The 27636-nt window shown below is 40.5% G+C and overlaps 1 protein-coding gene across 1 annotated transcript; it reads left to right on the plus strand.

Annotated features, from left to right (window-relative positions):
- The first annotated feature begins 238 nt into the window (after positions 1–238).
- Positions 239–27636, plus strand: PON3 (paraoxonase 3). Its single transcript, XM_040472615.1, has 9 exons — positions 239–376; positions 1900–1970; positions 9527–9582; positions 14848–15013; positions 18526–18652; positions 22597–22797; positions 24046–24127; positions 24380–24508; positions 27396–27636. Exons 1-9 carry the CDS (start codon positions 303–305, stop codon positions 27552–27554), a joined length of 1065 nt encoding a protein of 354 aa, XP_040328549.1. The 5' UTR covers positions 239–302; the 3' UTR covers positions 27555–27636.

A 27636-nucleotide genomic window follows, 5' to 3' on the forward strand; every position in this document is an offset into this window, starting at 1 on the left:
GAAGGGTGTGTTCTTGCCGAAGCTGCACCCCAGACTCCCTCCTGCACGTGCAGCCTTGAAGACAAGAGGGAATCCCCTCGAGCAAAGGTCTCCTTGGACCTGGCCCTTGGAGACGACCTTGAAGCCAGGGCGGCAGGGCGTGGCGGGGCTGCGAGACCCAGACCTGGACCTCGGCCACGCGCGCAGGCAGCGCACTTGAGGCGGGCGGGGCGGGCACCAGCCAGGGGGCGGGGCCTGGAACCTGCCGACCTGCACTCCGGGAGTGCACTGCGCCGGCTTGTCACCACGGGGCCCCGGAGATCATGGGGAAGCTGGTGGTGCTGACCCTGCTTGGGGCCGTCCTGGCCCTAATAGGGGAGAGATTAGTGGCGTTTAGGTGAGTTGGCATCTTGATGGGGGTGTCCTTGGTTCTTCCTCTCCTCTTCCAAGTTTCAAGGGCTGTCCCGTGCCGTCTTGTGCCGCCTTCCTAACAAGTAGGAATGAGCATATTTGGAACTTCACTCCTCAGTTTCACCCAGCGAACTATCCCTTGAGAAGCACTGATGTGGAGAGTGAGCTGTTTGCCTTTCCTAAAATGGTAGCACAGAAACACCCCCATTTATTTTCTGAAAGTCATGTCCCCCACCCCACCCCCTCTTCCAGGTTGCCCTTAGCGTTCTGCTCCTGAGAAAAACGAACTCAGTTGGAAGTGCTGGACCTGGAGGGGACTGGGCTACCAGCTGGATGTTTATGGCCCAGGCATTGCCCAAGACCAGCTAAACATTGATGAGTACTGGGATACAGACAGAACTCATCTTAGATGAAAAACTAGCCAGACAGCAGGGAAATGAGCTGCAACCCGCAGGTGGTAACCGGCATTTTGCAAGTATTAGGACCTTTTGAAGTGGAAGATGTAGTAGTGATAGCCAGAAATATCTCAAGAAAAGTCAATATACTGGGCTAGAAAGAAATATTAGGTATGATAAGCATTTCTGAGTGTGTCTTAGGCCTCTGCTTGTCTTCACTTGTCTTTGGGTTGTTTTTATTTATTGCTTTAAGCAGAGGCTGATCTCAGAGATTCACATTAGAATCTGTTGAGAAGCCTGATGCCTTTTGTTAATACGTTCTAGTTCAGCTTGAGAGTGTTTATTGTTACATTTGTTCCCAGTGCACCCGAGTGAGAGAATCATAAAAAATAACAATTATAAGGTAGATCTAAGGTGCATTTTAAAACAAGTGACAGTAAGATAAGCTTAAGTGTGGAATCTCCTTGAGTACAATCTAATAAAAATTTCAAATTATCCCTGGTATTTAGAAGAATGGTTCACTGTGAAAACAGGAACACTACAGTGAAAAATAATTGGGCCAATTGTTTACATTGTGGTTAGTCTGATGACTTTATATACTTGCAAAATAGGTCGGCATATTTCTTTTTTAAATAATGAAGTTAAAGCAAAAGCGACAGGGTTTCACTATTAGGAGACACTTGAGTTTTGGGAAAGCATTTTTGTGGGGAGTCAAAAGACAAGACTATAGGAGATTAAGAGGAGCCAAAGTGCAGATTTATAATAGGCAATACTTTAGCCAATTAAATTATACTATTCTGTACATTTAAAGTAATAATACTGTTCAGTTATCCATATAGTATCATTTATGGGGCAGTACAGTGTGTAGTCCATGTGTAATGGCATTTTAGTCTTTCAACAATAAGTGGGTGAGGTTAGCTGATGTAGGCACATTACCCACATAATGTCCACATTATGTAAATAAATGTAAATAAAAGGAGGTGCCTACTTACTTGTTACATCATCCATAAATGATGAGAAACAAAGTTAATGAACAAGAAGGGGATCAGAGACCATGTTTCAACGTTGATTTTGGATGGTGTACATTGACCTCCAGCGTTTTTATCTTCTATAGACAAAGAACGAATGCATCTCGAGCAGTGGAGCCAGTAGACCTCCCAAACTGCCACCTTATTGAGGGACTTGGTATGTATGTGACAGTACAATTTCTTGGTCACTAGCCACCTGACTGAGGCTGCCAACTAATTTAATTCCCTGCTCCTCCTTAGATTCTCCTCCCAGGGCCTCTGCCCCATCCACTTTACCCGAGCCACCTCACACCAGGTCTCCAAGGGCCCTCCTAAATGTCAAAATCTGGGGCTTTTTCTCAGTCCTGCTTTCCTTTCTGACATCTCTCCACCATTTCAAGGCTGTCCTGTCCCTTACTAAATGTTCCTCCTGTCCCTTCTGGGACATTTCACTCCCCTCTCTCTTTTTCTGGTACCTACCTTACTTCTTTTCTTTCTTCTTCTGTCTCCTTGGTGATATTCCTGCTTTCAAAATTTATCTGCAAGTACCATGGAATATTACTCAGTCATCAGAAAGAATGAAATCTTGCCATTGCAGCGATGTGGATGGAGCTAGAGTGTATTATGCTAAGGAAATAAGTCAGAGAAACACAAATAGCATATGATTTCACTCATATGTGGAATTTAAGAAGCAAAAGCGATGAACATATGTGAGGGGGGAAAGAGAGAGGGAAATAAACCTTGAGAGACGCTTAACTATAGAGAACCAAGTGAGGTTTGATGGAGGGAGGTGGGTGGGGCATAGGCTAGAGGGTGATGGGTATTCAAGAGGGCACTTGTGATGAGCGCTGGGTGTTGTACGTAACTGATGAATCCCTGAAATCTACTTCTGAAACCAACATGGCACTGTATGTTAACAAACTAGAATTTAAATAAAAACTTGAAGGAAAAAAAATCATCTGCAAGCACCAAGAGAAATATGACCTAGCCCTCACCCTCCAGAACCTCACAGCCTACTCAGGCATCTTTAAATTTTTTTTTTTTTCAACGTTTTTATTTTTATTTTTGGGACAGAGAGAGACAGAGCATGAACGGGGGAGGGGCAGAGAGAGAGGGAGACACAGAATTGGAAACAGGCTCCAGGCTCTGAGCCATCAGCCCAGAGCCCGACGCGGGGCTCGAACTCACGGACCGCGAGATCGTGACCTGGCTGAAGTCGGACGCTTAACCGACTGCGCCACCCAGGCGCCCCTACTCAGGCATCTTTAAAAAAACTTAATGAAAACCCCATAGGGGGCTCCGTGACCTCTCAAACTGCAGGCCTTCTTTTCCAGTCTGAAACTACTTTCTATTTTTGTCATTTGCTCCCTCCTACCCTCGGCCACAACTAGCCCTTCTTTAGACTTCTGTGTATGGAAACCCCCTCCTCAAAGGGACTCAGTTCCATATATAGCAGCCTTTGTTTTCTCCTTGTCCCTCATTGTTCCATGTGAGACTCCTTGGGCTCCACCTCCTCTGTGGCCCCACACGGGGCTGATTTTACCTACTCAACTGCTGGTTACTACTCATTACTGCTCTTTGCTACGACGTTCTGCTCATTAGTACTTGTCTGCTTATTTGGGCTCCAAGTTTCCCATTCTCCCTGACACTGCTACTAGAAAAACAATGCCAGGTAGATTCTGTTCACTGTTCAGGGAAGACACTTTTTCACTTTCTCACGGTTGCTCATGAAATCTTCTTCACTGATTTCTTCATCTTTGCTTGCTGAGACCGGCTGCGAATTCCTCTCCTACCTCTGAACTCCCCAGCACTCTGAAACTCTCATTCACTTATGACACCTCCCGCAGGCTTATTTTATGGCTAGCAGTGTTCTCTCTTTCTCTCACTAGCAGACTGTAAACTCCCTAGGGTCAAGGACTGTGACTTATTTATCAGTGTGTGACAGGATGACAAGCATAGTTTATTTTGATATGAGTCTGTATTTTATTTTTCTTGATACATATATTTCTTTATATATGATATATTTTGACTCTCTTCCTCTCTCTCTCTCTCTCATATATATATATATATATATCATATAACATATATCATATATATATGAGAGAGAGAGAGAGAGAGAGAGAGAGAGAGAGAGAGAGATAGCCATTGAATTTGGTGTCTTTCTATCTTCCTGTCTGTCCCTTTTCTCCTCCAGCAGCTTCCCATATCTCCAACATATGTCTCTACTCCATTGTAGGTTCCTTTTGTTTTCATAGTTGCCTGTCAGAATCCTTCTTTCATATATATATATATATAGAGAGAGAGAGAGAGAGAGAGAGAGAGAGGGAGGGAAAGGAGGGGGAGGGAGAGGTAGGGGTTTGTGTTGCCCCCTAGAAAACAGAAGGAACTGAAAACAAATTCCTTCCTGACTTTTGTTCTCAAAAATCTGAGTTCCTTCAGAAGGTTCTGATGGACAAAGGATAAGAATATGTGGATTTTTTTAAATAACAAGGATCCTTTCCCCACTGCTGATGGCATTCTGGGAGTGGTGCCAGAAGCCCAAAGGAATGGGGACAAAGTATCCTCAAGGGAGGCTGGATTCTTTGCACTGGGTGTCTCAGCCTGAGCAAAGATCATGTGCCCTTCCAGCACCTGGCAGTGGCAGAACTACGTAAATGACATGAAATGCACAGGCTTGGCAGTGAGTAATTTGGCGATGACTAGTGTAGATTAAAGGCCAGATGGACTTCCCCAAACATTCCGCTTTTTAAAAACTGGCCACCTACACTATTTGCACAACCCTGGCAGAGGACCCAGTAGTGACTGAGACTGAATTTCCCTTCAGTTTAGTGGAATGTGGATTCAGGGTCAGATTTAATTGGATTTTTTAAGAAATAGGAAATGTAACATTCACTCATTTGTTTACTGTTTTGTGGAGTAATATTCATATTTATTTCACATCTATCTCTCAAAAGATATGAGCCTGCCAAATAATGTAGAGGGGTAATTAAAGTAGATGATTTCTGAAGTCTAGTCTGACTTTCAGATACATAATTCAAACAGATTTGCGAAGCTAAAACTAAGGTTAATATTGTAAGACATAGATCAATGTTCTGATTATCCAAATATTTTGAAAAGAATGGCTTAAATGGTTGGAAACTGGCTGGGAGCAGAAGAAAACAAAAGGGACTTCTTATGTCTATTGGCATATTTCCATTTTATATTTTGAAGAACTACACAAGTTTGTCAATAGGACAGTGTTGATACATATCTAAAAATAATACCGCTGCCTTATTAAAGGCCTGGTGTCTAGAAACATTCTGCTGAGTCCTTTACAAACACTTACCTCATCCTCACAACCGACCTGTAAGGTGGGTGCTCCTTCTGTCCTTGCAGATTAGGAAATTGACACACGGAAGCATGAAGTTACTTGCCCAGTGGTCTGGAACCAGCGGGTGACAGACCTAGATTATGAGCCAGGGCCGTTTTCTTCTATGCCTTGTAGTCTTTGTTGTGTGACACTGCCTCTCTTATCTACTGACAACACATTTGGTTACAGAAGTGTCAGAAAGTAGGATGGCAGCAGAAAACAAAATCTGAGATACAGAAAGGTGAAATATTAATAAATAAAGCTGACCAAAACAATGCAGGCTGGATATTTAAATAAAAAATAGCTAGTGAGACGACCCTCACAGGACCCAACTATTTGACGAGTGAAAAGCTTTATGAAGCAACGGAAAACCACTAAAGGATTTTAGGCAGGGCTTGGTGGGCAGTAACAGAGCTGGAGGAAAATTCTGACTTCCATTTTCTTCAAGATCTAGGCTTTTGTGGTTAATTTTACTGATGGAAGAAACTTTCCTTTTTTTTTCCCCCTTCCCGGTATTCTTTCTATGAAAAAAAGTTGAAAAGAGAAATATTTCTAACTTGTAGAAATCATATCCCATAGCTCCTTTTGTATTAGGTTTATCTTTTTTCCAAGTCTTCGAAGGTCAAGGATTGTTTTAACCAGGAAGTGATTTGGCTGCCCTTGGCATCTAATCAAAGCTGCATTTGAAATTCAAATAGCTTTACTGGGGCTCCACCTTTGGCAGGATTATCAAGTAGATAGTCAGTCATTGAACTTGGTGTCTTTCTATCTTCCTCTCAGCCCCTTTTCCTCTCCAGCAGCTTCCCATATCTCCAACATATGTCTCTACTCCATTGTAGGTTCCTTTTGTTTTTATAGTTGCCTGTCAGACCTTCTTTCCTAGATGTGAAACAATAATAATATTATTTGGTCACAGTGTTTTGTGTGTGACACTTTCTCAGGGTGCCTGTAGAAAATGATCAAAGGCCAAAGAAACAAAGTCATGCCAAGTAGAGGATGGACAGGTTAAAAAGCAGTAGACACCTGTTCATAAGACTGATTTTAGACATATCAGTGGAGTTTTAATGGTAGCTGTGCATAGGCTAACGAGTATGTAGGGAAGACTCGGGGGAGGGTGTCCTGGGGCCTCTTACTCCCCCAGGTGTCACTGTTGCTGAGATACACTATGTTGTCAGGCAGGTGGAGTGTAGGTGGGGGAAGTAGACGAGGAGGGGTGGGAATACTGTGCAATCAGCTGGTAATTCTTCTTCACATCTGAGTGGAGAGCACCAGCATCCCTGTGCTCCAGATTAAGTAAATAAAGACAAATACAACACCTTCAGAAAATACCCACTCCTATTGTAGCTGAATTATTGAGGGAGATTAGTGCTGTCATAGGAGATATGTGAAATGGCATTTGGAAGATAAAAGAACCAAACCAAAGAACACACAATTCAGGATGTCTTGTACTTAGAGATTAACATTCACCTGTCAACAGTTTAACCCAAAGACAAGACAAAGTTCAAGAAACTAACATGGTTTATCTTATTTTGTCAGTCAACCAGCTTTCGTTGAGAGTTTTTATAGTGAAAAGGCAGGTATTATGTTGGGTACAAAGCTAGAGTAGTGAATGAAAACTGGTCCTTATTCCCAGGAAGCTTATTGTCTAGTAGGAAATCAACAAGTCAGCAGAAGGCTGCAGCCCAGGAGTGAAAAAAATATCATGGTGTAGGTAGTCACTGGTGACCATATTAGCACATAAAATGGGTGCTGGAACTGAGAGAGGTTGGAAAGGCTGAAGAGGTGGCCCCCATGCTCTTCTTTAGAGCCCGTGATACTCAGCCCAGGGGAAGTGAAGTGGTGTGAGAAAGATATGGGTTGCCAAGAAGGGGCAGCAGCAGCATGTGCTCAGGCATGCAGGTGAATGAGTCTGACACATTTCAGGAACTACTAACAGAAGAACCGCAGCACAGCTGGTATAGCCAGTGGGAGTGGGAGTGGGAGCCATAAGAACTGCGACTGGAGCCAACATGTGGAGAATTTGGAATCCAGGCCAAGAGGTTTAAGATTTATGTTGCCAACCCTAGGAGACCTCTGCAGGGTTTTAAGCAGGACAGTAACAAGATCAACTTTGCAATTTAAGGTGATGACTGTCAGCAGTGCAGAGAATGGTAGTAGGGAAGCAAAACCGACCTGTTAGAAGGCTATTAGGGAAATTCAGGGGGGATTTCTAGAGCTCAAATGATGGTGATCGGTTGGATTTGGGGAGTAAGGAAAAGAAAGCATCAAAGATAGCTCCAAGTTTCCTAATTTGTGTACTTGGGGGATGGAAGTGCCATCCACCGAAATCAAAATATAGAAAATGTAGCCGATTCAAAGGGGAAATGTCCAGATCAGTGTGGGACACATTAAATATGAGACGTGAAAAAGCCAGGTAGGAATGTCCAATATACAGGTGAATGTAGAGGTCTGGAAATTGTTGGAAAGGTTTGGGCTTGATACAGAGATTAGAGAGTCAAGGACGCCTGGGTAGAAGCTGAAGCCATGGAACTGGAGTCGACTGCACAGGTAGAACGACTACTCTGCCATGAGAAACAGCCAAGGGCAGGTACAGCCTGGAGAATATCCACATTCATAGCAGAGTTGAGAAGGAGAATAAGGCAAAAGGAAACCGAAAAGGGGTTTTCAGAGGAAAAAAAAAAAAAGTTGGTTCAAAAATTAACCAACCTGTATGCAATGTGATTTTTTTAATTGCTTTATTCAATCTGCTGGATTCTCCCAGTGTCTGTATTATTCCATGTGGAAACAGCACTAAATCTTCCAGGCCATCAAGATACCATTGATACATAAATCTTGATTAACGGGACTGTTTGGAAAATGGAAAGCTCCGATTAATTTAATTTTCAGGTTACTGGTTGGGGATTAGTTTCAGTAAATGAATATATAATTAAATCTTCCTCTGTTCTCTAGTTTTCAGTGCCCATTGCTCATTATTCTGTTGATTCAAATTTGCATTTTATTTGGCTTTGTCCCACTTTTCTTTTCCCCCCTCCCCTTTTGCTCAATTGCCTTTTGACACACTAGCAACCCATTATCCCATGTAACCATTTCTCCACATGTTCCAATTACTATAGCTGTGTAACAAACCACCTTAAAACTGAGTGACTGACTTAAATGACAATTATTTTGCTCATGAATTTGCAATTTTAGCAGGCTCAGTGGATACAATTCTTCGCTGTTCTACTTGCATCAGCTAGAGTGACTCAGAGGCTGGGAAATGAAGTTATCTGACACTTCTCTAGTATCTTCTCTACCTTGTGTCGTGTCTGTGTGCTCTCTTCCTCCAAACTTCTTACATTTAAGTTCAGGGTCCCCAAGGTGTGTGTTGACAGAGACAGAGACAGAGATGAGACAGAGAGAGGAGGAAAGAGAAGGGAAGGGATGGGAAGAGAAGAGAGAAGAGAGGAGAAAGAGAAAGAGAACCAGGACCATTTGTGGTTATGACTTTCCCTTGTATGTCATGTGGCATTACTTCCCTCTCATTTATTTGTCAAGGGGAGAGAATTCAAACCTTACCTCCTGATGGAAAAATACGAACATCACATTTTAAGAAGGGCATGTGGCTATGATGCATATTGGTCCCACCATATTTATAAAATACCGTTTGCCACAATAGATAACCATTGCCTTTACTCTCAGTCCTGCTTGTTTGGGAGCACCTCCTATGTGGGTCTATCTCTCTATTAGGAGCCATGTGAGCCCTCTTTTCATTCTATTCATGGTCATAACTCACTTGTTATATGCTTCTTTCCATAGAAAAATGCTTGGGACCAGCTCTCAATGAGAAAGACAGTTGACTAAATTTTTTCAAATTTGTCTATATTTGTTAGTCTTTCCTAAGACCTATTGCTTTATTCCAGATAACAATTACTCAATAATTTCCCAATATGATTGGATGATGATATATTTTTAGGCCTCAACAAGTTGGAAGAGAGAAATATTTGGCTGAGAGGCCTTTAAGAGGCCTTCGCAATGAGGACTTTGCAATGTTATCACTCTGTTTGTGAGATCAGTCTTCTATGGGGAACAAAACTGAATCTCTCAGGGCATATCCTAGAAGTTGTTATTCAAAGAAAAAATCTAGGATATGAATTTGTTTTATAGTTATTTGCTTTTTCCTCCTGAAAATTGAGTTCTAAAAAAAGAATTTAGTATTTAGGGAATCTGACTCAGGTTTTACTGTAGAGTAGCATGCCTATGGGATTCCTGGAAGTTAATGTAGTTTCCCAAGTAAATAGTTGAAAAAGTTAAACATAGTTTCCAACAGAAGTTTAAAGTTTTGCCTGTGAGATTTTGTTTCTAAGCCTTCATTCATGCATCTTTGTGATCCTCCACTTCTTTTGCAGAAAATGGCTCTGAAGATATTGATATACTTCCTAATGGGCTGGCTTTTATCTCCAGTGTAAGTATTTTCCATGCCCCTCACGTGCTCATGTCAATAGCTATACAGACAGTACATTAATTTTGCCGACTAGAGCTGCCAGATGGACCCCTACACACTCATCCCAACTGTGGCTAAATCGGTCAACTAAAAAAGCCAAAACAGGATTCCAGTAGGCTAATCAGTATACCACAGGAGGGCCCTGGCTTGCCTGCCCCGTGTGGGCAGTTCCTTATGGGCAGTTACATATTCAATAGGGGCTCAATAAATGTATATTGATTTCCATTCCAGTCCTAGATTGGTCTCCAGATTTGTCCATCCTCGCCGTATTTTGCTGGACCTCAGCTTCTGGTAGTCATCTTCTCACTAACTAGTGATCCTCTTGCTACACCTACCTGTGTTTGGAGCTCAGTAAATGTTTGCAAAGTATGTGTTAACATGTGTCAATTCAAAAGCCTGAGTGTTTTGCGTCTTGAGGTCCCTGTCGTTCCTTCCAACTCTTTCAAAGATAAGTAGAGAAGATCCTGTGTTTTATTTCCAGTACTACCTTCACAGGTTTGGGATGATCAAGAAGCTATGTGAAGAATGATAAATAAATTAAATACAACAAACTAAAAGGTATATGCTATGAAGATGTTGAAAATTGCCATGTATTTACTGAACAGTTGCAATTTGGAATGGGACCTAAGATTTTGAAAAAATAAACGGACTATATTTTCAATGTGAATGCAGATGGCTGGAATTATGTGCCCTAATATTCCATTTTGAACAGTACAATACTACCATATAATATGAATTTTAAAATCTGTATCTTTTTGGCTAAAAAGGGACACACATAGTAAGACTTAAAGGCCTTAATTTCTAACTTCTTAAGTATGCCTCATATAGTCAGGGTCTCATTTGGATTTTAAATTGCTGTTGGTGGTGATATTGTTGGGGTGGGTGGGTGGGTGGGAGTGATTTTATTTCTTTAGTTTTCATCCAAAGCCAAAGATAAAACAAAGCTTGTCTAGAAAAGCTTTCTCTTTGTTGACTTAAATTTTCTATTGTCAATTTAGATTGTTAATGTTATGCCAAATAGACTTTAAAGAATGATTATTCTACAACTGGAAGATTTCTTCTTTGCTTTTACGAAATAATATTTGTAGTTCCAACTGTGTACCTTCTATTTTCACTGTAACTAAAAGTACTGAACTATTTCAGTGGAGAATCTAGAGATTTTCATCACAAATAATTCCTTGAGAAATGTTAACATGGAGCTTTAAGTAACAGAGCTCTTTTTTTGTAAACTAATGAATGACTCATAAGCTAAGGATGATATATTTTACTCATTTTCAACCCTTCTGAACTTCAAGTCCCTATTCTTGGTTTTTCCTGTTGCCCATTCTTGCCATCATAGAGCATATTTGGAAGCTGCTGATTTAGAGGGAAATTCTGTGCAATAGATATTTTTAGTCTACAGAGAGGTGCCAAGCAAGCTCTTTGCTTTCTTACCTTGGGACTTGGCGTTGGAATGCTTCTCTTTACCTGCTTTCTTCACACATTATGGGCCAGCTCCTAGTTCTCTGTCAGGCCTCACTATGGTGGCACTTTAATTCTGCAGGAAAGTCTTCCCTAACACGCTTTCTGGGCAACGTGCCTCTTCTATGCTCTCTCACATTCTTTGTGCTTAGTCTCTTACATACCACACTATATCTGATGTGGTCATTGGTGCTGCCGCTCCAGATTTCAAGCTCCTCGTGGCCAGGACTTTGTGCATCTGTTGCCATGCTCAGCACCTAATATGCTACCTGACATGCATGGGGTACTTGAATATTTACTGAATGCTTGTGCTGGAGAATGAGGGCAGTATAGAATTTCAATGCCAACTCAACTCACATACACATGTTGCCTGTTGGAAAAAATAAAATGCCTGCCCCTCCAGGTGATTTTCACTATTTTCAGTGGTGAATGACATTGCAAGAATGGCTTGCATTCACTTGCTACAAATTCCTACCCAAGTGCCTCAAACAGAAAACAGGGTGCATACGAAGCCACTTATTGGAGGTGTTTCAATCATCATGACACTTAATCTAGATCAAGTTTTGTTTTGTTTTTTTACAATGGCCCACCCTTATTATTAAATCATTTCCATTTCTAGAACATTCAGTCTTTGAACTGGCAGTGCCCTTGTGTGTCCCTAAGCTACCCAGATGCTTGATGTTCTTCCTTGAGCTTCCTCCCTGAGCAATGTTGCCTGCTGTCAAACCTTTCTTTATGGTGTGTCAGAAAGAGTGTGTACAATTAATGATGTGAGTGACTCAGTGAATTCACTTCTCTGGGCTTAATTTTCCTCAGGTGAAAAGGGAAGAAGTAGATGTCTTTGACTTTTTTTTTTTTTTTTTTTTTTTTTTGGTCCATTGTTACCACCACCTAAGCCTCTGGGCTTGGTGGCAGTTTGACTATGGGGAAAGGGTAGGCTTGAAGATGGAATTTCATGACCTTATATTGGGGAGAACAGTGAAGCTCTTCACTGAGAATAATAGATATGGATGAGAAGAAGGATTTGAGGGGAGAATGTTGACTTTGGTTCTGAGAATTTGATTTTGAACTACTCTTAGGAAGCAGTTGGAAATACAAGCTAGAGCTCCAGAGAGAGGTTCTAGGTAAATGTGCAGATGTGAAAATAATTGGTAGAGAAGAAAGATCTGAAACTTTATGAATAAGATGTATAAGGAGAAAGTATAGAGCAAGAAGGAAAGAAGGATGGATGAGGATAGAAGGGGGAAAGGGCAGAAAGAGAAGCAGAACTTCAATCTGGAAATCCTACTCTTGAGTTTTTGACAAGGAATAAAGGGATACATCATAGTGTCAAATGCCATAGAGATACAAATAAGGAAAGGTGGAGGAGGTATCAAAGAAAATATTTTGGAGGGCACTGGTATGACCTTTATAGAGGCATTTCTACCAACTGGTGAGAGTTGGAACAACTCAAGGCAGGCAACAAGATCAAGTGATGTTTCTAAGAGATTTGACCATGAGGGGAAAGCAAGATAAATATGTGTTTGAAGGAAGAGTAAAACTAGAAGATTTGTTTCAAGAAAGGAGATATGAACAATTTTCCAGGCAAATGAAGGAGACACTGATGACAAACAGGTGGCAAAATTAATAAACTTAAGAACAGATAGAGAGATAACCATTCCTTAAGAATTGTGGGATAAAGGAAGAAAAATTGATAAAATTGAAGAATTACGGAGACAGAAAGGAGGGAGTCAGAGAAAATTCATGTTGAATGGCATGTTTTGTTTTGTGTGTTTTTTTTTTTTCCAGAGAAACAAAAGGTAATGAAATAAATTCAGAATAGAATAGAATTCAGACTAGCCCTATATAAAAGCTGGACCAGGGCAAGGGGGAGGGTGGGAAGAATTTGATAAAGAAGCCGTAAGCAAAGGGTGTGGCTTCCTTAGAAGACTGGGTGTTGATTGATGATGACAGATTCAAGGTCTGGAAGGAGAAGTTTGTGGCGAGGGCCATGCGGATCCCTCCTCCAGCTGAGGTGACCTAAGACAAATGAAAGGGAATAGTACCCCGTCTGATGTGCTTCAGCAGTGCCATTGTTGTCTGCGGGAAAGCCAGGCTTCTGGTAAGATTTAGATGTAGAAGTACTGTTCTAAAAAAAAAAAGCTCGAAGATGTATGTGGGTTGTTTGCAGCTGAAGATTGACTCCCCCAGGGTGGGGGTAGGAATGAAGGGCAGCGGAAGGGTCAAGAATAGTATTATTAAAAGTACACATGTGTATGTATATACATATTTATAAGGAAGGGAGGAGCCAGGGAGACAGAGTAAGAAGGAAATAATTTAAATCGACTATAAATGGAAATGAGGGTACAAGGAAAGATATGATGTTGATATTAATATATATCAGAGTGATGGGGAAGTGATAGAAGGAGGAAGTGAGCTGAGTTTTATAATTGGTGTGGCACAAACCAACCCCAAGTTTTGACACAATGACCCGGGGTGCAGCAAAGGCCCATTATGTTCAGGATACCTAGTATTGGTTGATAACCACACATAATTGGCTCTTTCAGTAGAAAGAACCACTGTTCAAGTTACTGGAATAAAGCTTTTGCAATATTTGAAGAAAAGGATTTATATCCAAATTTTCAGATATATCTATAGGAACAAAATAGGTCAGAAATAGTCAACTTAAGAGACTGGTTCCCCATTGTGTATATAAACCACAATTTCTTTATCCATACAGAGAAAGACAGATACCATATGTTTTCACTCTTATGTGGATTCTGAGAAACTTAACAGAAACCCATGGGGGAGGGGAAGAAAAAAACAAAAAAAAAGAGGTTAGAGTGGGAGAGAGCCAAAGCATAAGAGACTCTTAAAAACTGAGAACAAACTGAGGGTTGATGGGGGTGGGGGGGTGGTGATGGGTATTGAGGAGGGCACCTTTTGGGATGAGCACTGGGTGTTGTATGGAAACCAATTTGACAATAAATTTCATATATTGAAAAAAAAAATTTTTTTTAAAGAGAAAAAAATGAAAAAAAAAAAAAAAAAGAGACTGGTTCCCCTATGTTAATTCTTGGCTGATTCTACTATTTGGCACTAGATAAAATAATGGATGGGGGCAATATAATGAAAGCATACACCGCTTCTCTCTGCTTTGAGGAAGGTTAGTTGCAGATTATCAGGACTGGAGAGGATCTTAGCAATCATACACTTCAGCTTTCTTATTTAATAAATGAGGAACCAGAGGCATAGGCAGGCCAAGGGACTAACACAAAGTAACCCAGGCTAGTGTCTTACGTTATACTTTTTGTTTTTTTAATGTTTATTTTTGAGAAAGAGACAGAGTGTGAGCAGGGGAGGGGCAGAGAGGAAGGGAGACACAGAATCCAAAACAGGCTCCAGGCTCTGAGCTATCAGTGCAGAGTTCAACGGGCTTGAACTCACAAGCCACAAGATCATGACCTGAGCCAAAGCTGGACACTCAACTGACTGAGCCACCCTGGCGCCCCATTGCATTATACTTTCTGGTTTAACCCTTTGTCTCGATGTTAATAATTGAATATGGATTCTTCCCATTTCCAATTCCCATTCCCAATGGCCTAGATGACATTGGTAGTCTCTCAGATCAGATAATGGAAACAGCTGACTGGAGTGAAAAATCCCAGAAACCTAGAAGAAATTTAGAGCGTTGAATATTTTTGTTAGGCTTTGAGATTTTCACTTCCACATGAAAATACTGTGAAATGTATATATATATGCTTACTTATTTTATATTTTTTACAGGGATTGAAATATCCAGGCATGCCAAACTTTGCGTCAGATGAGCCAGGACAGATTTTCTTGATGGATCTGAATGAGCAAAACCCAAGGGTCCAGGTACTAAACATCAGTGATGGTTTTGACAAAGCATCATTTAATCCACACGGAATCAGTACTTTCATTGACAAAGGTAAAGCCTGAATGCTTAAAAATAAGGGGGAAATGAGGGAAATACAAGCTGCTCAACCTCAATGACACATAGATGTGAAAGGAGGGAAAATTCTATTTTGCCATGAAGATATATACTTGCAAGATAATAAATGTGTATCAAACATTTTTAACACTGCATTAAAGAAGGGTGACTAGAAGGTGGTCATTCCTTCTTTCTCTTATCTCCTTCTCTTTTCATTTGACCTTCAAAACCAGTTTAGAGATTGTTCTAAAAAATCTAGTATATAAACTAAAGGCTCCTTGAAATTAATTGTGTGACATTAGAAAACATAACATGAAAGAAAACAAGAGATACACCAGATAGAATCAAAATTAAAAGCTTTCTGCTTCAGCGGCACCCGAGTGGCTCAGTTCGTTGAGCATCCGGCTTTGGCTCAGGTCATGATCTCACACTTGTGGGTTGGAGCCCCACATTGGGCTCTCCACTGATGGCTCAGAGCCTGGAGCCTGCTTTGGATTTTGTCTCCCTCTCTCTCTGCCCCTCCCCCGCTCACACTCTGTCTGTCTCTCTCTCTCAAAATAAATAAACATAATAATAAAAAAAATTTTTTTAAGAGCTTTCTGCTTCAAAAGACACCATGAAGGAAGCAAAGAAACAGCCCAAAGAATGAAAGAAAATATTTGCAAATCATATATCTGATAATAGACATGTATCCAGAATATAGAAATCATTCCTACAATTCAACAACAAAGACACCCCAATTAAAAAATGGACCAAGGATCTTAGTAGACATCTCCAAACAGATATTCAAATGACCAATAAACACATGAAAATTTGTGTGTTTAGTGTCCTTAGTCAAGAAGGAAATGGAAATCAAAACCATAATTAGATACCACTTCATTCCCACTAGGATGTTTCTAATGATAATAAAAAAAGCAATCAATGACAAATGTTGGCAAAGATGTGGAGAAATTGGAACCTTCACCTCACACTTCGTTGGTAGTATTAGAAAACGGTACAGCTATTTCTGAAAGCAGTTTGGCAGTTCCCTAAAATGTTAAACATAGAGTTATCATAGGATCCCCAAACTCCACTGGTTGGTATATACCCAAGAGAATTGAAAATATAGGTCCACACAAAAACTTACACACGAATTTTCATAGCAGCATTATTCCTAATACCCAAAAGGTGAAAATAACCCAAATTCTCATCAAGTGATGATGAATGCATATACAATAGGACATTATTTGGCAATAAAAAGAAATGAAGTCCTGATGCATGCAATGCTTGCAAACATTATCCTAAGTGAAAGAATTCAGTCGCTAAAGACCACATATTGTATGATTCCATTTATAGCAAGCCTGCAAAATTGGCCAATTCATAGAGACAAAAAGTAGATTAGTGGTTGGCAGGGGCTAGGGGCAGGGTGGGAATGGGCAATGACAGCTAATGGGTATGGACTTTCTTTTTGGGGTGATGAAAATGGTCTGGAGATAGATAGTGGTTAAAATTGCACAACTCCACGAATATACTGAAAACCACTAACTTGTACGTTTTAAAAGTGTGAGCTTAGAGGCCCCTGGGTGACTCAGTTGGTTAAGTGTCCAACTTCAGCTCAGGTCATGATCTCATCGTCAGTGAGTCTGAGCTCCGTGTCGGGCTCTGTGCTGATAGCTCAGAGCCTGGAGCCTACTTCAGATTCTGTGTCTCCCTCTCTCTCTGCCCCTCCCCCCTCTCAAAAAATAAAATAAAAACATTAAATATTTTTTTAATTAAAAAAAGTGCGAGTTTAGTGATAAAGTGAATTATATCTCAAAAAAAGCTGTTACAAAAAATGAAAGTTATTAATACATTGCATATGCTTTAAAATAACAGTTGCTCATGTTATTATTACTTGTTCATAGTTCATAATTCCAGACTAATTTAATATGTAAATGTTTGTGGGTCCATAGGGCAAATAGAGAACAAAAACGGTGGTCTTATTTCTAATCCTGTGTCTTTTACTTGGGTGAAATTAGGGCTCCAGCCTCTACTGAAATTATTTGGGTGACCATATTTTTTTTGCTCGACTTCTGTCTAGGCACCATCATTGGGGAAAGTATAATGAGTGACCAGATTAACTTGGAGCTATTTTATTGCATAGGATAGTGTTGGATCTTTTGTTGTTGTTGTAGTTGTTGTTGTTTTGTTTATTTGTTTTAGGTGTGAGAAGTATGGGTTGGTTTTTTGGTTTGGTTTCGTTTTTGTTTTTTGAGATGGAACCAGTTTACAGATCCACCCGCAAGCATTTAATCAGACTTTCTGGAGCTGAATATATTATGATTGCAATGTTATTTTTTACCTCCTTTAATTGTACGTTTAGTTAATAAGGGCAAAACATTATACATAAATTGGAATGGAATGAGAAGACAAAAAAATCAAAACTATTCTGACCAAGCATCTCTTATATGGAAGGAGGGGTCCAATAGAGGCCTAAAGAAGGTATAAAACCAGAGCAGCGCATACAATGTTCCTGCTATGTCTGGCATGAGTGTCTGGCTGAAGGGCCATGTGGGAGCTAAAATCCAACTGGGGGTCTGCTTGCAAAGCCTCAGGCCCCAGAAAGAGCTGGGTCAGACTAAAAGAATGATCCATCTGTGAGGGAGCACCTTTCCTTAATTTGGGTAAAGGCACCTGTGTGTTTCAGGGACCACGCGCATAAGCTCTGCGTCTCAGGGCTTGGACTCACTCTACTGCATGGTTGGAAACCCCATCAAGAAAGGAATAGGGGAGATGAACACAGATCAAGGTCTGAAATGGGAGGATGGGACCAGGCTGTTTCAAACTCCAGTGCTCATCTTACCTAGAACTTCTGTCAAGTCAGAAAACAGTGTTTTGAGAAAACAGATTCCCACCCTCAGTCTTGTTCACAGCAGTTCATATTTCACTATGAGAACAGGTGAACATTCTCAGGGTCGGTGATGTCTAGAATTGATGTGCCAGTTTTTTCTTGAATTCATTTTCACATTCCATATCCATTGGGCTCACTAAATATTGTTACTGCAAACTTAGGTAGTTGACTTGTGTCAGTTTATACTCTAGCTGGGACGTGTTGCTTGTTTTAAGATATTTACTCAACCCCGACATTTCTTGAGTGTGTGTTGCAATGTAGGCATTTCTCACAGAAAAGAAACTCACTTCTCTTGTTGAAGGGCCACCCTGGGAAACCACATCGGTTTATGTACCATTGTAGTTCTGTGTCTTCCTGTTGTAGAAGGTATGGAGGTACGGCTGAGGAGACCACTGAGAAAAGTTTTCCCTTGGCTCTGCCACTTGGTGGTGGTGAAATTGTGCATGAGTTATTCAGCTCCCGAGCCTCAGTTTTCTCAGTAAAATGGAGATTCTGGCATTTGACCTGTCAGGTGTACTGTGGGGATCAAATGCAAGGTGTGTAAGAAAAGTGCTTGAACGTGACCAAATTCTATACCAAGTCTAATAATAGTTGCAACAGAATTAAACTTCTTGGAGATTATTCCTTTTTTCCACTTTAGACCATACCGTGTATCTTTATGTTGTGAATCACCCCCACATGAAGTCCACGGTGGAGAAATTTAAATTTGAAGAACAACAACGTTCTCTTGTACACCTGAAAACTATAAAACATGAACTTCTCACAAGGTATGGAATTAAAGTATTTTGCACTTCTATTTATTTTTGCACCTCTGCTGTGTGCTTTGTTTTCTTTGGTTCAGCAGGCTTAAACTTTTGTTTTGTAGCATTTTTTCCTAAGGCTTTCAAGAGGTTCCTATGGTGACACTGCCCGGCACCTCACTAGAAATTGCCGTATTCAGTATTGGATATCTTTATATTTTCCAACTTTGTGAAAGCATTTTAATCCTATAAAGGTGCTCAATTAGATTGGCAGCTCTAATTCCATCCTCCATACCACAACAATGCAATACCTACTACTGGGCTTTCTTTAAACACCTACACCTTTTTCTAGTTGTCCCCGTAGGTTGTATCGTGAGAGCCACACCCACTGGGTGTTATAACCAGCCTCCAGATGGGCCGTTCCTTTGTTCAATAAAAGCTTTAGAGCAGAATTTGAAAAAAGCCTGTGGGCACATATAAAAATTCACATTTATTAAGCATTGACTAGGTGCCGGGCCTTGTACCAAATACTTCATTTTATTCTCACAACAGCCTTTAGTAATAGGTATGAGTAAACTGGGACTCATGAGGTTTCGAGTTAAGTAACTTGCTCAAGTTGCATAATTTGTAAGTTGCAGAACCAGGGTGTAAACCTAGACCCATCTAAATTCAAAGCCAGACTCTCAGTCACAGTGGTGAAAATCCTTTTTACCATGTTGACAAAAAAATAAGTTAAGTTTTTTAGTGGGTAGTTTGCCTATTCCAAGGCTGTAACAAACAATGAAGAATTTGTCTTTTATAAAATGGACTCAACACTGAAAGACTAGTTCCAAGACAGGTTAATCTTGTCTTGAGATAGAAGGATTGGGAAAGAAAAGGAAGGTCACCTTCTGTGCTTTGCTCTCTTTCTTAAAATTACATATCAATGTCTCCCTGTAGAATTTGGGGGTGACAAAAGCAGAGGGCAGAAGAAGTAAGAGAAGTTGGGGTCACTGCACTCTTGCCAGGAGACATTGTATGGGGTTCTAGGCCCAGTGGGGACAAGGACTGCCACAGGCTGCCTGAGAAACAGTGGACAAATCTCTCAGCTATGCTTCAGTTTCCTCAGTGAAGTGGGAGTTCTCTCACTGGCCTGACTTACCTAACTGGTAATTTTGAGAATCAAATGCAATAACATATGACCTCACTGAACGAGTTCTTTTCAGTGAAGGCACAGCCTGAGGGAAAACCTAATACACAACTACTTTATTAGAAAGTTAGCATTCCAGGGGCGCCTCGGTGGCTCAGTCAGTTAAGCGTCCAACTCTGGTCATGATCTCATGGTTTGTGGGTCGGAGCTCCACGTCGGTCTCTGTGCTGACGGGTCAGAGCCTGGAGCCTGCTTCAGATTCTGTGTCTCCCTCTTTCTCTGCTCCTCCCCTGCTCAGGCTCTGTCTCTCCATCTCTCTCAAAGGTAAATATTAAAAAAGAATCAAAAAAGAAAGGAAGGAAGGAAGGAAGGAAGGAAGGGAGGAAGGAAGGAAGGAAGGAAATCACTGTTCCAGGACACAGAAGTGAGATACCAGCCTTATGTAGGGAGATGCGAATATTATGGGTTGAATTGTGAAGAACTTGACAAGATATGTTGAAATTTTAACCCCCTGACATTTCAGAACATGACTTTATTTGGAAGTAAGATTGTTGCAGATGAAATCAGTTAATATGAGGTTATATTAAAGTAGGGTGTGTCCTTAATCCAACATGACTGGTGTCCCTATAAGAAGACAGACAGGGAGAATGCATGTGGGGTGGAGAATGAGATTGAAGTGAAACATCTACAAGCTACGGAGTGCCGGGGGCCTACTAGAAGCTAGAAGAGGCAGGGATGGATCTTCCCATAGAATCCTCAGAAGGAACATGGCCCTGTCAACACCTTGATTTCAGACATCTTGCTGCCAGAAGTTCGAGACAGTTCTACTGTCTAACACCACCTAGTCTGTGGCACTGTGTCACAGCAGCCCCAGGAAATGCACACAAGGGAGAGGCTACAGCAAGTGTGTTATCAAGCCAGCCACACTGCTAAGTGCAACTCACTGCTAGAAATCATGGTATTGTCCTCCAGTAAACAACATAAGCCTCATTTCAGGACAATCTGGCAAAGATAAGAAAGGGAGAAGAGTTTATTCAGCAGTTCCTTCTGTTAGTAAAAAAGGAGTTCACTCTTGCACATCCCTGGTTGTTGGATGTGCAAGTCAAGTCTGGCGATATCCTGTGCTTTGACATCAACACAGAGAGGCCCGGAAGTAGGAGCCTGAGGCCCATAACAGACATGAGCTAAGGCAGTATAAGACTGCACTGTGGGAAATGCGTCAGGGCCATGCAGAAATGGTGGAAAGAGTGCCAGGTAGAACCGGACAGGTGAAGCTTTGAGGACCTAAAGAGGATTTTTGAGAGGTGCCCTGATACACAATATTTACCAAGCATTTCAAGGGGTAGAAAGGGTACTATGGAAACAAATTGTCAGAAAGTCTAATTTAATCTCTGGTGCCAGCCAATACTTTCTGGAGGAAAGAATGCTTAAGCTGAGGACCAAAAGATGAATAGCCTGATGACCTTGGTAAAGTCATTGTACATTAACACCTCATAGTATTTTTTTAAGGGTTGTTTTTTCTTTTGAGACAGAGAGAGAGAGAAAGAGAGAGAACATGAGTGGGGGAGGGGCAGAGAGAGAGAGAAAGAGAGAGAATCCCAAGCAGGCTCCATGCCGTCAGTGTAGAGCTCAATGCGGGATCAGTCTCACAAAACATGAGATCATGACCTGAGCCAAAATTAAGAGTCGCATGCTCAATGGACTGAGCCACCCAGGAGGCCCTTAAAGTATTTCTTGAGTCATCCAAAACAGTTTTCTAAATTTAATATAAAAATATTTACACTTTTTTTTTACATTTTTTTCAACTCACTGTCTCTTTTTTACTTTTCCAAGATGTAAATGGCTTTATTGCTCTTTACTCTTGTAAGAGTGTGACTTATTTCATTTTTAGAAGTTTTAATGATAGGAAAGGACATAAACAAGAAGGAATAGTGCTCACAACCCCAATATAAAGAGCAGGATGGACTGGGTTATGTTACAGTAAGAGAAAATGAAAAACTTTAACATTTTTAGTGGCTCAAAACCACAAATTTTGTCTTGTTTTCTTATTCAGGCTACATATCCCATGTAAGTGATTTAAGGACTCAATTTTATATTGTCCTCATGCAGGGCCATACTTTCAATCATCAGAAAAGTTGCTGGTTACTGTCAAAGAGTAAGGGAAGCATGGCGGATCGTGCACTGGCTCTTAAAGTCTTACGTCTGGAAGCCACACACATCATTTCATTTCACTGACCCAAAGCAAGTCACATGGCTGAGCCAGACATCCAAGGCATGGAGAAGCCTAATTCTAGAAGAAAGAGAACCAGAACTATTGGTGAACTGCACTATGACCAGCACAAATAACCATTATTAACATTTATGAGTCAACAATTTGGAATTGAGGTTTATTTGTATATTTATTTGTTTTTGCTGGCTTCTGTGGAAGGAAAGATTGAGAAAATAATAAACAACTGCAAGAAAACCCATCAGGTACAATTAAAGTCATTTACTTTGTGTGGAATTTTTTTAACGTTTATATATTTTTGAGAGAGAGCACGAGCGGGGAAGGGGCAGAGAGAGAGGGAGACAGAATCCAGAGCAGGCTCCACACGATCAGCGCAAAGCCCGGTGTGGGACTTGAACCCACAAACCATGAGATCATGACCTGGGCTGAAGTCAGAAGCTCAACTGACTGAGCCACCCAGGTGCCCCTGGAATTTTTTAATCCAGACTACTTCATGTATACTTTTTCAAACTGATGAACATAATTGTCTTGGAGATTTAGCAATTTTGACCACAATCAAAATCTTTAAACACTCCATTGCTTTTGCCCTTTCTCTTTTTTTTTTTTTCACTTTAGCGTGAATGACATTGTGGTTCTTGGACCAGAACAGTTCTATGCCACCAGAGATCACTATTTTACCAACTTCTTCTTGGTACTATTAGAGATGATCGTGGATCTTCGCTGGACTTATGTTCTTTTCTACAGTCCAAGAGAGGTCAAAGTGGTAGCCAAAGGATTTAGTTCTGCCAATGGGATCACAGTCTCACTAGACAAAAAGTAAGCTTTTATAATTTTTCAACACTTTGCTCTTGACATTTTAGTGGGCTCCTTCCTTTAAGTGGTGGTTATTTCCTTAGGCTTAAGCAGTCAATGTAAATGTGGACGGATCAGGTGTGGCCAGGGTTCACACTCTTATGTGTGATCATAAGCATACCGTACACCCTCTTGCATGCCACACTTCCCCCAGTGAAATGATATAAGGTTCTTATTCCAATTTTCATGTGACTCTAGAAACACAGTTACTTAACACACTTAAAAAGAGAATAAATGCACAATATCTCTGCCCTTTATGAGAGTAATGGTGTTTAATCACCAAACTAAGTTGGGGGCGCCTGGGTGGCGCAGTCGGTTGAGCGTCCGACTTCAGCCAGGTCACGATCTCGCGGTCCGGGAGTTCGAGCCCCGCGTCGGGCTCTGGGCTGATGGCTCAGAGCCTGGAGCCTGTTTCGGATTCTGTGTCTCCCTCTCTCTCTGCCCTTCCCCCGTTCATGCTCTGTCTCTCTCTGTCCCAAAAATAAATAAACGTTGAAAAAAAAAAATTTAATCACCACACTAAGTTGAGTTATCCAAAAGTTCTTTTCAGAGCTCACTTGACTTAGATTGGGCATTTCGAGTGCAGAAATTTCAGATTTACCGACATACTACAGCAGACTTTTTTATAGGAAAATGCAATTTTATTTTATTTTAATTTATAAGAAAATACAAATTTATGAAATTTTCTGAGAAACTCTTAAAGTGTTTTAAAATGGAAGGGTTTTTTTTTTTTTAAAGAAAAGTTCTCATGAATATTAATATGTAAACTTGAGATAACAGAGACAATCCCTATAGAAAACAATTCTAAGTGTTCTCTCTCTTTTTAAAGATTGTGATTGAGTTTCATGGTCATCTGATACTTCTTTTCAAGCACTAGTTTTTGTAAACATAGACTCTTTTGGCCTCTTATAGGTCTACTTACCTCCATCCAACTTAAGGAATAAATTGTGACTCATAAGTAACGAGACTGAGCCTGTATGTCATCTAGAAACACCAAGTTCATTACTTTATAGTCATCATCTCATATCAAAGCTTTTATAAAGCTCTTGAAGAATATTAAAAGTAATACTCTGTTATCTTCTTGTACTATGGTTTAGGAAGATATTGCAGTGGCACTTGGGATTGTTGTGAATTTTTATGCCTCTTCCCCAAAGTAAAATTAATGTTATCTCTCATTTACTTGTTTACATGTGAATGTTATTTACTTCAAAGGTATATCTATGTAGCTGATGTACTGGCTCAGAACGTTCATGTACTGAATAAACGTGGTAACTGGGATTTAACTCAAGTGAAGGTAAAAGTACCTTTGGCTTGCCCATACAACATGACCTCTTATATTAGCTCCCATGCCTGACCTAGGAATGTGCTCCTTGAAAGGAGGAAACATGACTATTTTGGAAAAACCATCAGTGCGTTTGTGCTTGCCCTTCTAAAATTTAGTAGCAAGGGCCCTTAACAAGATCTGTTTCAGAAGGAGCTGGTGGGAGGGAAGAGGGGTAAATAAGAAAATTGAAACAATGTCTTTATATTTCCTCTTTGTTGGAAGGTAATACAGTTGGGCACGTTAGTGGATAACTTAACTGTGGATCCTGACACCGGAGATATTTTGGCAGGATGCCATCCTAATGCCATGAAGCTGCTGATCTATAACCCTGAGGATCCTCCAGGGTCAGAAGTAAGTTCCCATTCTTCTCTGAGCTCACAGGCAAAGCTTCAAGAACAATTTGTTGAGGTGACTTGGGAGAATTTAGTGGGTCACATGTGATGTTCCAGAACTGAACAAGTTCTACATGTGGGAAAAGCAGAGATTTGGGCAGGATGGGGAGATATGGCCCATTAACCCTTTCAGGTCTCCTGGTGCCAATTTAACATCAGTGCTAGACAACATTTCCCATCCTTACAAGGGCTGTAGTTGCTATCAGGAAGAATAGGTAAGAACGAGCTTGATTATTCACATAGACCTAGATTGCATATCATATGTCCAATCAGGATATAGGCTCTGACAAATATAATACGATTTCACTCATATGTGGAATTTAAGCAACAAAACAGATGAACATAGGAGAAGGGAAGGGAAAATAAGATAAAAACAGAGAGAGAGGCAAACTGTAAGAGACTCTAAAATACAGACAGCAAACTTGAGGGTTGCTGGAAGGGTGTTGGGTGGGGGGATGGCGTTGGGTGTTGGGATGAGTGATGGCCATTAAGGAAGGCACTTGTTGGGATGAGCACTGGGTGTTATATGTAAGTGATGAATCACCGGGTTCTACTCCCGAAACCATTATCACACTCTATGTTTACTAACTTGGATTTAAATAAATATTAAAAAAAAAAAAGGATATAGGAACTGAGTAGAGCCTGAAATTAGGAAAAGGGAGAGTCCTATATGGAACCATCTTCTTTCACACTACGTACTATGAAACTCAAATGGAAGGATTTAAATGACTGTGGCCTCAAAACAAAATTAGTTTTTGCCAGCAGGTTCTAACATATATGATAGTGTTGAAGAATGTCTCATTTTAAAGATGTTATTTCTGTTATTTAAAATCTTTTCTAAAACACTAGCATAGACCATTGAATTTTATATGGCATGAAAAACAATAGCAGCATTTTCTACAGAACTGAGTTTAAGAATAGCACATCTCTAGTAAATCCAATATAGAGATAAATTCTTGGCACACATAACTCTGAGAGATTTATTCACAAAAATTTATTGAGCACTTATAATGGGTCAGACTTTGTTCTAATGTTTGGGATGTATCAGAAAACAAAATATGCAAAGATTTCTACTCTTTGGCGGGGGGGATAGCCAATTAACAATAAGCATAAGAAATAAGTAAATTACACAGAAAGTTTGAAGGTGGTAAGTTCTATGGGGAAAAATGTATAACAGAGTAAAGGCAATCAGGATTGCTGTAAACAGGGGGGCGGGCAGTCCTATTATTAAATACAGAAATCAGGGTAGGCCTCATTGAGAAGGTAAGGTTTGGGGAAAAACATAATGTTTGAATCTAGGTTTGGGGAGTTGGGAAATAGAGATTCAAACCCTAGCCTGTTAATTGGCCCTGGTAATATATACTTAATTCCTCCAAAGTGATACATATTACTTTTCTACACACACCCAACAATGTCTGCTTTAAGACAATAAAAATATGATCCATAACATGATTTTAAATTGTTTGGGATCTTTCTCATGTCTCTCTTTTCAAGTTTATCGTTTGTTTATTTAAAAAAATTTTTATGTTTATTTTTGAGAGACAGAGATAGAGCGTGAGTGGGGGAGGGACCAAGAGAGAGGGAGACACAGAATCCTAATCAGGCTCCAGGCTCTGAGCTGTCAGCACAGAGCCTGACACAGGGCTCGAACTCACGAACCGTGAACTCACCAACCCTGAGATCATGACCTGAGCTGAAGTCAGACACTTAACCGACTGAGCAACCCAGGTGCACTATCATTTGTTTATTTTTGATAAGACTTCTTTACTTGTAGTTGAGACTAATGTTTTCTACATGAGTTCCAAGTTTGAGTATTTTCATGCAACAAACCTGAGTGAAGTTACAGGATCTTCCCTAAGATGAAAAAGCAAAACTCAACTAAACTCTATTCTAAGAAGTGTCGATATATATTCATGACTCATGAATTTCTAATTGGTTGCCTTTAATTCCTATCATGTCCTGTTTGAGTGAACTTCTTCATCCAGGCTATTTAGAAAACTGGGCACTTACATGTTTACTGATTAGCAAACTAAAGTGTGTTAATCTTGAGGATCAATAACAGTAGTAGGCAGGGATATGTCAGATTGAATTCCAAAGTATGCATTTTTTCTGCTTCCCGGCCACTTTGTAGATGTGAGGGGAGCCCCCGCTGTGACAACTACTATCCTACTGGTTATGAGGTTGGGTTGGCTTGCTACCTGGGTGTTCGTCATTTTGTCCTGTGTTTCCCTCCCCGTACAGTAGGCCTAGTCAAGGGCCAGACCATTCCCATAGAGGAACACTATTCACTCAAGAATTAGATAAGAGTGGGGTGCCTGGGTGGTTCAGTCGGTTAGGCGAGCAAATACTCTTGGTTTCGGCTCAGGTCATGATCACACGCTTTGTGAGTTTGAGCCCTGTGTCGGGCTCTGCATGGACAGTGCAGAGTCTGCTTGGGATTCTCTCTCTCCCTCTCTCTGCCCCTCCCTGGCTTACTCTCTCTCTCTCGCTCTCTCTCTGTGTCTCTGTCTCTCAAAAAATAAATAAACACTTAGAAAAAAATTTTTTAAAGAATTAGATAATAGCACTCACTGGATCTCAACTTGTTCCTTTAAAGAACTATCAAAATTAACTAAACCACCTTGTTTGGGATTTTGGCTAATGTCAGATAACCAACCAGTCCACTTGACTGCGTAGATATAATTAGAACATTAACAGTTTCATCAGAATAAGAAAAAAAAATTGCACACAAATTTTAGTCTATTGATTTCTGGGAAATATATTAGTCCTGGAGTATTTGAGAAGGAACATGTCACTGGCAGCTGTTTTCTCATATAGCATACTGACAAATATTCTTTTCTTGACAGGTGCTTCGCATCCAGGATGTTTTGTCTGAGAAGCCCAAAATAAGCACCAAGTATGCCAATAATGGCTCTGTGCTTCAGGGAAGCTCTGTGGCTTCTGTGTACCACGGGAAACTTCTCATAGGCACCGTATTTCACAAAGCTTTGTACTGTTTGTTCTAGACTCTAGACATTCCAAAAAGTCTTGTCAACCAACGAAAGACAAAACTGCAAGCTGCAAAATAAAATAAATGTGTTTATTTGG

The sequence above is a fragment of the Herpailurus yagouaroundi genome, unplaced genomic scaffold (genome assembly GCF_014898765.1).
Source record: "Herpailurus yagouaroundi ecotype Mexico unplaced genomic scaffold, PumYag 100, whole genome shotgun sequence".
Taxonomy (NCBI): Eukaryota; Metazoa; Chordata; class Mammalia; order Carnivora; family Felidae; genus Herpailurus; species Herpailurus yagouaroundi.